General features: G+C 51.4%; 2 protein-coding genes across 2 annotated transcripts; both read left to right on the top strand.

Annotated features, from left to right (window-relative positions):
• Positions 1–1,531: 1,531 nt before the first annotated feature.
• On the top strand, positions 1,532–5,203 carry BO82DRAFT_192179 (tyrosine protein kinase SWE1). The gene is made up of 2 exons (XM_025630532.1): positions 1,532–4,213; positions 4,282–5,203. The coding sequence occupies exons 1-2, from the start codon at positions 1,799–1,801 to the stop codon at positions 5,014–5,016; spliced, it is 3,150 nt and encodes a 1,049-aa protein (XP_025487144.1). The 5' UTR covers positions 1,532–1,798; the 3' UTR covers positions 5,017–5,203.
• A 5,038-nt stretch (positions 5,204–10,241) lies between these two features.
• Positions 10,242–10,732, top strand: BO82DRAFT_294974 (cytochrome b5-like heme/steroid binding domain-containing protein; the record flags this gene model as incomplete). The annotated part of the gene is made up of 2 exons (XM_025631841.1): positions 10,242–10,418; positions 10,655–10,732. 2 exons carry the CDS (start codon positions 10,242–10,244, stop codon positions 10,730–10,732), a joined length of 255 nt encoding a protein of 84 aa, XP_025487143.1.
• Between the last annotated feature and the right edge of the window lie 421 nt (positions 10,733–11,153).

Raw genomic sequence — 11,153 nt, 5'->3', positions numbered from 1 at the left:
CAGTACGGAGTAATGAGACTGGGTATAAGGGGTAGGGATATGGTGGCCTACATTATCTCTGGCTCGCATTCTTTCGTTCTCTTTTTTTTTTTCATTATTCTTTATTATTCCCTCTCTCTATTTAGATCACACCCTGTACTAACTGGCCTGAAACTGGCCTGAGATGGATAGAACTGCATAGAGGCGGGGCGCGGCGACCGCAGAGAACCAGATTGTTGAAAATTACCGGTATGTATCGTATGATCCCCAGGGAATCTTGGGGTCACGCGTGACGCCCCCGGAGCTAAGCCTAAACCAGTCTGCCGTCAACAACAAACGACGCGACTTGCGCGTGCAAAGAGAAACATCGAGTCCCGCCCTGGGGATTTTGGCTGGTCGAGGAGCGAAGAACGAAGGAGTCTACCAACTTGGCCCGGTACCTGAACCATCCTTGTCCTGGTCAGGTCCTCCCTCTTTCTCTACCACTGCCTTCCTCCCTCCAACTAACCGCTCGCTCACTACCTACCGATCAACAACGTTGGCCTTCTCTTGCACTCTGCAATTTTTTTTTGAGATACCCAAAAATTTTTGTTCCCTTCCTTCTTGCTCTTGCTTACCATCCACATTTGTCCCTCTTCCTCCCTTCTCCCCCCCCCCACACCCAAACTTATCATCATCACCATCATCAAACGACTATCGGTTTTCCCCTCCAAAGTTAACTCGCGAACTTTCCTCCCCATAACGGTAACTTTTCGGACGATTGATTCATCATTATTGAAAGGCTGGCTCTGCATACCGCAACTTCTCCGGCCTATCGCCAGCCCCTCCCCTCCATTAGATTATCCATCCTTCCAACTCATCCTCATCCCTTCCTTCGTCTCGCCTTCTCCGACTTCGCGTGGCTATTTGATTCTTTTTTGGGGGCCCTCAATCGCCACCCCTTGCGCCCACGGTCCTCTCTGCAGCAGAAGCGCAGTCATCCAGGTTTTAAAGGAAGAAAGGGAGACGGAAGGGAGGTGAATCTTGCTGCTGGGGTTCCCTTCTCATCAAATCAGAACCAATCCTCTCACGTCCTGCGCTGCAACTCGCCTGCCTCTTTTTCGCGCATCGCTTGCAGCTGGTCGCACTGTCTTGGAATTCTTGTCGCGTCCGTCCTCGTTCCTGTCGCTCCTGCATCTTCGCGTCGCGCCTGCTTGTTTTGACGTCTGCTATCAATCTGAAACATTCCATAGAGGACTGTTTCGTCTCAAGCGCAGCAACGTACTGCGCAGGCCTTAAATACATTGTGTGCGTGGTCTGCGTGTCTGATTCTGACGCGTGGCCCCGTGCCTGAGATCGCGAAGGAGGCTGATTGTTTTTCTTCAACCACACTCTACGACCATCGACATACGCACGGGGGAGTTGCTCTTCTTTGGGGGTGTATGGAGGCTTCTACAAGCGCTCTCGAAGCCCCCGCGGTCTCGACCTAAGCTGCTGATGTTCATTCATCCGTCGTGTCGCATCGAAAACACGTATCTCGCAGACCCAACCACTGGTACAGCGCCTTACCTCTCAAACATTCCACTACAAACAATATCTGCGTTGATAACTGGCTTAGTCGGGGCAGATCGCACCGCCACAGGATAATTCCCGAGGCTGTTGGCTGTTGTGAAAGTCTGTCACGACTTGGAGAGCCTGGAAAGCCTGCCTTGATCGTCGATCTGTGACTTGGCAGATTCACACTTTGCAGACCATCTCGAACTCTGTCTGGCCCGCTTCCAAATCCTACGTGGAGTACTCAAAGGCCTGATTCCTCGATCTGACAATCATATACACCATTATGGTAGCGACCTTCTCGCCGCACCGCGATGCGGGTGGCACATTGCATCTGCCATCTCATACTGGTATTCACCATATGGACGCTAATACGGCCATTCGACAATTACGCCGGTCACTATCGCGCTCGCCTTCCAAGAACTCAAACTTCTCACTGCTGGCACCTCGACATCATTCCCCGTCGAAGACAGCTCCATTCATCTCCTCACCTTTGTCACCTTCCCGACGATCCGCACAGAGCAACTTTGTACTCTTCCCTAGCTCATCTCATCAATCACCATTCGCCGTACCTTATCCCCCAAGCGCCAAAATAACGAGGCCTATCATGCGTCGCGTGCGCACATCCCCGAGAAGTCCCGTCAAACGCGCATTGAATATCTCCACTGATCACGGAAATGCGAAGCCTGCACAATCAACACCAACAACGCCGGGTGTGGAAAATTCTCCCACTACCCCTGGGCTCGTTCTTCCGTCTCATGACAGCACCGCAGTCGATGCGCATTCTAGTGACACGCCCATATGTCTAGAACCTACACTGGCACCTCGGCAAGCAAATTCCCGCATCGAGAAGCGACGGAGCGGGACATTTGCTTCGTACGCTGCCGTCAGCCCACTGAAACGCAGCGACGGAATCATGAATCTGGACCGGGCATCTCGCGGTAGCCCTTCCGCAAAAAGACGCAGCGTTCAGGCCACGAGTCTGTCGAGCGAGTTTAGCATCTTTGATAATGAAGATGTTTCACAGATTGAAGAAGATCCTGCGGTCGAATCGTCCCCCGAGTCCACCACGCCGCCCTTCCCAACCCATGCCACTGCATTTAGCCCTTTCGCTACAATTCCTAAACGATCATCGTCTCTTCGGAGATCTACCCTTCAGCAGCGACAAAGCGATCGCTCCCTAAATCCTGTGCGGCCCCGCATGTCTCTGGATAACAATCTTTTCCAATCTCATCGAGAGAGTCCATTTGCCTCTCGAAGTGTGTCTGGCAGTTCCCTGTTCTCATCAACAGGAGGTATTGCCGGACAAGCTCGTCCTGCTGCTCATCCGCTTTCAAGGACCATCACGCAATCTTCTTCTGGTTCCAGCTTGGTTGACGACTCTCCGACCCATGAACCTATCCACAAGGCCGACCGTCCAAGGGGGGTCTTTGATTTCTCCAAGTCTCTTCCTGCGGGAAGCGCGCGGCCTGTGCCATTACGACATCTCACTCGGGAGGATTCGACATCGTCCATTGACTCGTTTGCAACGCCGGAGAATTACAAGCTAGTCAAACCTCTTCCGGCTGCTTTCATGTCCACGGGTCTCATTTCAAAAAAGAATCGCAATGCAGAAGACCCTCAGAGTGGTCTCGGATTCAGCAAGAACATGCCAGATACCCCCTGTAAACGGCCGATCAACCTTTTTCCTGGGTCGAAGTTGCAGCCGGAACGACCTTTGGACATGTCAGCCTCAGCCCGTCAGCCAGAGATGGCACCACCCTCGCCGGTCTATCCACCTAGTGACCGGTCTAAACCGGGCCCATTTGCACGGGGCATGGGGATCTTCGGAAGTTCATTTAACAAACCTGAGGCACCTCGTCGGGGAAGTTTCGCGAGCGTCGACGGTGATGACTTGTTTGCGTCTCAATCGCCCTCCAGCCGCCATAACAGTCAATCTTTCTGTGAAACAGATCTTCCCCCGACACCTACAAAGCAAAGCTTCTTTCCTTCTCGGACTTATCCTCCTCCCATCTCACAGATCGCATCCCTGGAAAGGCTTGCGGAAGCTAAAGGAGTGAGCTCAAGCCCACTACACGACCGGTTCCAGCGGGGATCCCCTCACACACCGCAAGACCATCTATTTCCTGACCCGAGTGGGCTATCAATATCCAACGAGCAGCATTTGACCAGGCTCGACTTTAGTTCTTCTAACCTTCCAGCGACCCCCACCGGTCCTCGTGATTCGTTCCATCAGTCAGGCAAGCGCCCTAGCCTTCCATTGGCTGGCTACCATGCACCAGATGTGGATCCAAGTTTGACTGCACGTTTCGAACGAGTGGAATTGGTCGGTACAGGAGAATTCTCCCAGGTCTATCGAGTCGCGGAACCCCTGGAGATGTCAATGTCGTCATCACTCTCGGATGGAACCCACACTCCTAAAGCACTCACCGAGCAAGTCTGGGCTGTAAAGAAATCAAAACAGCCATACTCTGGGCTTAAGGATCGTGAACGCCGCATTCGTGAAGTAGACATACTCAAATCGCTCACCAATTCGGATTACATCATCTCCTTCATGGACAGTTGGGAGGATAATGGTCACCTCTATATCCAAACAGAGTTCTGCGAAGAAGGTAGCTTGGATGTGTTCCTTGCTCAAGTTGGACTGAAGGCGCGATTAGATGACTTCCGGATCTGGAAGATCTTATTGGAGTTGTCAACGGTACGATCAGATTCTTGTGCTTCGCAGACGATAGAAAGCTAGAAATAAACACTAACGATTTGCGATAGGGTTTGAAACACATCCATGAAACGGGTTTCATTCATTTAGACCTGAAACCCGCAAATATCCTGATCACCTTCGAGGGAGTATTAAAGATCGCTGATTTCGGCATGGCAGCACGTTGGCCGGCGGAAGATGGCATCGAAGGTGAAGGTGATCGTGAATATATAGGCCCGGAAATACTGATGGGTCGCTTTGACAAGCCGGCAGACATCTTTTCCCTGGGTTTGATTATGTTCGAAATCGCTGGAAATGTTGAATTGCCCGACAATGGGCTTTCGTGGCAGAAGCTGCGAAGCGGCGACATGAGTGACATCCCCAGCTTAACATTCAGTTTCGAGACAAGCATCTACCGTGATGCGTCCGGCAACCCCATCTTAGAGGAACCATCGTTTGAGGAACTATGTGCATCCGACTTTGGGGATGACGATTTTGGAATGGACAGCTTCCTTGGAGGCCGCAAGCCTAGTGATCAAAACGCGGTTCCTCTTGTACGATCGGGCGAACTTGTTGAACCTCCTGACTTCATGGTGGACGCTAGCCATGAACAAGCTTTGGACAAGATTGTGCGGTGGATGATCTCACCGGAACCGCTTGATCGACCAACGGCGGAGCAAGTTCTCGAGACCTACGGCATTCAGTTCGTTGCTGGCCGACGTCGCGCTGGAGCCACCGTCTACGAAGGCAACTGGGGCCCTGCTGATGAGGTCCTCGTTGAAGACGCAGAAATGATCGATGTTTGATCAGTACGACTTGACATATCTAATGCATTTCGACGGAGTTGGTGCTTTCCTTTACAATACCATCTAATGACGGCGTTCTATGTGAGATTCCGAACTATCAATCTTAATGTCCATTTGACTGTCTCGATTACCATGGCGGGATCGAGATTCCCATCCGACCATCTCATTTGAACCGGACATGACCGGGCTCATTGCACGGTGGTTGTCCACTCATTTTCCTCTTGCAAATTTCTTTTGTTTATGTGTTAGTTGACTAACGAGACTCCTGGCTTCCTTTATACATCACCGACCTCCCTTTGATTCTCGTCCCTTTCAGTTCTATTCTGTTCGCCCCGTACCTGTGTTTTCTGCATGATTGGGTTTTGCAGTTCGTGATGACTGAAGTGACATATGACGATGATCCGCTCTCTTTTGCGTTTATGTCCTGCGTTTTGAGCGAGGATGTATATCATACACTATGTGGCAGGCCTATGACTTGCCTAGTTTTCTACTTTCCGTTCTCTTTGCCATACATTGCCTTTAACGTCTTCTTTAATGTATTCCCTGGTTGCGGAAACCCGGACGGACTGGCATGGTCACTGTTTTTTCCGTGCACTTTGGGCGTAAGATGAATTTTCCTTATCCCTACATGTCTATGTAACCAATATCCCTTGGCTGTACTATTCGCCCTCTCTTCAGCGTTGCTCTCGATCCACTGTCAACTTCTCATACCTCTTCTTATGGATGTCTCCATGTGTTCTAAGCAGACAAAAAAACTGCCGTATTTAGTCGAGCAAAGTAATCTTGATGACACCCCAGCTTCTGGCAACTACGATTAGTATTATTTTCGTAGTTCTGTGAATTATATAATTAGCAGTTACAGTGCTTTTTAGAGGTTCGCCACCGCCGCCGACACCGATGTCAAGCTTGGCTCTCCGCACGCACACACCCTTCCTCACCGCTCTCGCTGCCGCATTTGCATTCTCATCGGCTGCCTATCGCCTCACTACGTGGTCTGTATCTTATTCTTACCATACGCGATTATTTTTCTTTTCTTTTCTTCTTTTTCTTTTCTCTTTTCTTTCAGAAGACTTTGGTGCTGAGATGCGTACATGCTAGGGCTCTAGTGCAAGATTTACCCTGTTAACACATGGACGGCTAATACTCTAGAAACCACGGCCGATTTATCCCTCTGCGCCTTGACCTTTACATCCTCCGTTTGCCATACGTCATGGACCACAAGACATTCGTGTCGGACTCCCTATTACGCCTGACAAATGCATCAGATCCCACTGTGGTGGACTACGTACTCGCAACCGCGAACTCGGCGAAATCTGCTACCGACCTACATGACAAGCTTCTCCCTTTCCTAGACGGCAGCTCCGATGGCGTCGGATCATTTTGCGCAGAGCTTTACCAGCGAGTTGGCATTGGCGCGACGCTTGGATCTAGCGGGAACAGCAGTAATGCAACGAGCAAGGACCGTGTGAGCGCCGCACCGAAGAAAAAATACCGGCTACTGGACATGGAGGATGATATTCCCGATATACGAGGATCGCTGGGCCCCTTGAACGTTGAGGCTGATAGGGACCGACGGAGACGCAACGAGAAAGACAGAAGTAGTGGGCGGGTTGGTAAGGAGTTCGAAGCTTGCAGTCGCCGGGAAGAAGACCAGACCCGGAAGCGCGATCGTAGCTGGGAGGAAGGGCTTAGAGACCGAGAACGTCCACGAACCAAGAAGCTGCGACAGCGTGTGGACGATTTCGATGCTCGCTGGGGTGACGAGGAGATTCCAGGAGAGGAACTCTATGGCGGTGATGAGCAAGTCAGCGATTTGGAGGAGTCACCTTTCAAGCGGATCCAGCTGCACGATGGATCTGCATCCCCACGGTCTAATGTGTCTGCTGATCTGGATCCCGAGGAGAAGAAGGAGTTGGAGCGGAAACGAGACCTCGAGGAGCGGGATGAGTTCGCCAAACGATTGGCCAAAAAAGATGACGGCAAATCGAAGAAGATAGTGGAAGACCGGACTAGAGCGGGCGAGGCTGCCCGGCGACGGGCTTTGGCTGACGACGCTTCTGCCCGGGAAGCCGTGATGCCTGAAATCCGGTTGCGATCGCGGCAAGAGTATCTCAAAAAACGAGAGACGGAACGCTTGGCTTTACTGCGTCGACAGGTTGCGGAGGAGACGGCAGAGTTACGTGATAATCCTACCCTGACACGACGAGAAAAGGAGGAGTTTGCTCGGAACCGAGAAGTTCTGCGGATTGCCGAGGAACGGCTCAAGATTGACGATTACCGGGATGGCTACATGATGCCGGAGGACTACATCACGGAGAAGGGCAAAATCGACCGGAAGAAAAAGGAAGACGCGCTGTACAAGCGGTACGTGGACCGTGACGAGCACGGTCAGGAGCGTTTCATCACAGAACATGAAGAGTGGGAGCTAGAGCAGACGGCCAAGGCCAAGGCCCAAATCAACCGCGCAGAGTTCGTAGACGAAGGAGACTACGAATATGTGTTCGACGACTCACAAAAAATCAATTTCATCATGGACGCGAAGATGGAGGGTACACGAAAACCCATGACGCAAGAGCAGCGGAGGCTTCAGGAGCAGCTAGACGCTGCAGAGAAAAAAATACAGTCAATGGAGACAACGCGCAAGAGCCTGCCTATCTATCAGTTCCGAGATCAAATCATTCAGGCGGTGCATGATCACCAGGTGCTAATCATCGTGGGAGAGACCGGCTCCGGTAAAACCACGCAGATTCCCCAGTACCTCCACGAAGCTGGCTTCACCAAGGGTGGCATGAAGGTTGGGTGCACGCAGCCTCGTAGAGTCGCCGCAATGAGTGTGGCGTCGCGTGTGGCCGATGAAATGGGGGTGAAGTTGGGCAACGAGGTTGGATACGCTATCCGGTTCGAAGACAATACAAGTGACAAGACCGTACTTAAGTACATGACTGACGGGATGCTGTTACGAGAGCTCCTCACAGAGCCTGATTTGAGTCAGTACTCGGCGCTGATGATCGACGAAGCTCACGAGCGAACTGTACCAACGGATATCGCTTGCGGTCTCTTGAAAGACATCGCGAAGGCGCGACCGGATCTGAAGCTTCTAATTTCCTCTGCGACGATGGATGCGCAAAAGTTCCAGCAGTATTTTGATGACGCGCCCATATTCAATATTCCTGGTCGCCGGTACCCCGTGGATATCCACTACACTTCCCAGCCGGAGGCCAACTACCTTGCTGCGGCTATCACGACCGTGTTTCAAATCCACATTACCCAGGGCACAGGTGATATCCTTGTTTTTCTGACCGGCCAAGAGGAGATTGAGGCGGCCGAACAGAGTCTTCAGGAGACTGCGCGAAAACTAGGGAATAAGATTTCGGAAATGATCATTTGTCCGATCTATGCCAACTTACCATCTGAGCTGCAGACCAAGATCTTCGAGCCTACGCCACCCAAGGCACGGAAAGTGGTGCTGGCAACGAACATTGCCGAGACCAGTCTTACCATTGATGGAATCGTCTACGTGATTGATCCGGGCTTTGTGAAAGAAAATGTCTTCAATCCACGCACGGGTATGGAAAGCCTGGTGGTGACACCATGCTCGCGGGCTTCTGCCAACCAAAGGGCTGGGCGCGCTGGACGTGTCGGTCCAGGCAAATGCTTTAGATTGTACACCAAGTGGGCCTACCATAACGAACTTGAAGAAAGCACGACACCAGAAATCCAGCGGACGAATCTCAACAGCGTTATCCTGATGCTGAAGTCACTCGGGATTGATCAGCTGCTTGAATTCGACTTCATGGACCCGCCACCGGCGGAAACGATCATTCGCGCCTTGGAGCAACTGTACGCTCTAGGGGCGCTGAACGACCGCGGCGAGCTGACGAAGATTGGTAGGCAAATGGCCGAATTTCCGACCGACCCTATGCTAGCCAAAGCGATCCTTGCTGCGGACAAGTATGGCTGTGTAGAAGAGGTTCTGTCGATTGTGTCAATGTTGGGTGAGGCCAGTGCCTTATTCTTCCGACCCAAGGACAAGAAGATCCACGCGGATAGCGCTCGCAACCGATTCACGATTAAAGATGGTGGGGACCACCTTACCCTGCTCAATATTTGGAACCAATGGGTCGACTCAGACTTCAGCTACGTGTGGGCAAAGGAGAACTTCTTGCAGCAGCGCAGTTTGACGCGCGCCCGTGATGTTCGGGATCAGCTTGCCAAGCTCTGTGATCGGGTCGAGGTGACGGTTAGCACCTGCGGGTCGAACAACTTGGTACCGATTCAAAAGGCTATCACTGCCGGATTCTTCCCTAATGCGGCGCGGCTTCAACGCGGTGGTGATAGTTATCGCACTGTGAAGAACGGACAGACTGTGTACCTGCATCCGTCGAGCACGTTGTTTGAGGTGAACCCACGGTGGGTGATCTACTTTGAGCTGGTGCTGACGAGCAAGGAGTATATGCGCAGCAACATGCCTCTGCAAGCCGAATGGTTGGTGGAGGTTGCTCCGCACTATTACAAAAAGAAGGACCTGGAGACACTAGGATTGGAGAAGAAGATGAAGGGACAGGGGGCGGCTGGAGAAAAGAGCCGGGACTAGATGAGGCAAAGGACGCCATCGATTGTGGATGGATGGATGTATGTAATATATGTCACTATATGTGTTTCTTTGCATGATTACCATATGTATATGTACATGCAGATGTGTTGTTTGGAAATGATAACTCGATCATTCTATTCAAGTAGTATAAGTACTATGAATTTCAGCAGAGCTCGGGCCAAAGGTTAAAGATAGTCCGAAGAATATGTACTCAGAGTATGTATGAGTAAGGCCAGAAAGAGGGTGCAGCTCGACCAGCCAACCAGCAACCCTGCATTGCAATCCCGGGTGGCTCATAACCTACCGGTACCTCTTAAGGCTCTTACTAATAGAGAGGCCAGTCGGGGCCGGGCAGTCCCAGCCAGATTCCACTGCTGGACCTCGGCATGTTCCACGTTGACTTGACACTTGCACTCCCCGCGTTTCCACTTGCTTAGTTTCCCCATTCCATCATCCTGCTTGCTGCTCATTTATCCTTCACTTCCAGTTCCTCTTGACTTCCTGTTTTCACTCCTCCTGACTATCTAATTAAAACTACCCAACTCCCACTCCCCCACTCAGTTACACAGAGAGACAGGCATACACACCTACATCCACACATAAATTACACATCTACACCCAAAAGAAGAAAATGTCTCAATCCTTCACCCCCACCGATGTCGCTGTGCATAATACCCCGGAAAAGGGCCTCTACATCATCATCGACAACAACGTTTTCGATGTCACCAACTTCGTGGATGAGCACCCTGGCGGCGCGAAGATCCTGAAGCGCGTCGCAGGCAAGGACGCTACAAAGCAGTTCTGGAAGGTTCGTGTTCTTTCCATCCTCTATGGTTTTTGCCCAGCCCAGCCCATCCCTTCTTCCTCCGGAGCAACCGTAAGGTGTCGGAACCCGGTTTCCGTTCTGGTCCCGAGCCCGGGTTCTCTCACGCGCGCAACTTAATTCCTCTTCTCGGCTCGTGTTGTGTGTGACAATGCCCGCTTTCTTGTTTTTTTGAGTCTGGCAACTGGGCTGACTTGTCCTCTTTCGCGGGTGCCCCTTAGTATCACAACGAGGGTGTGCTGAAGAAGTATACGCCTAAGCTGAAGGTCGGAGAGATCAAGGAAACCGCCAAGTTGTGAAGCCAAAGCCACCGTCGGATAACGATTCGAATCCATACTTGTTTCTAAGATTGTCCTTTTTTCCCTCGCGCTCTTCCCTTTGACCCCCCAACGGCGGGTCCCGTGTGGTTCTCTATGTCTCGATTGCTCGCTTCCGTGCCTAGAACGAAAGAAGAGCATATACACATATACAGACAGAGAAACCGAAATCGTCTGCAGACACTGCAGCATGTGTCAATGCATATTGGGATAGAGAGAAGGATGAGGGGGGATGATCGTTTATATTATAATGCCTAGGCTGGCGATCTTGTGTGGAGGTTTCAGATTCATTGCTGTGCATTATTCGAGCGGGAGGGATTATGGTTTTTATCATTTCAATTATTTTTTTTTTCACCCAAAGACGGCATGTTTGCATTCAACAGGGGTACAATTTTGGGATACC

This window comes from Aspergillus uvarum (genome assembly GCF_003184745.1).
Source record: "Aspergillus uvarum CBS 121591 unplaced genomic scaffold BO82scaffold_75, whole genome shotgun sequence".
Lineage (NCBI taxonomy): Eukaryota > Fungi > Ascomycota > Eurotiomycetes > Eurotiales > Aspergillaceae > Aspergillus > Aspergillus uvarum.
Note: the sequence above shows the minus strand (reverse complement) of the source record. Positions and strands in the feature narration are given on the sequence as shown.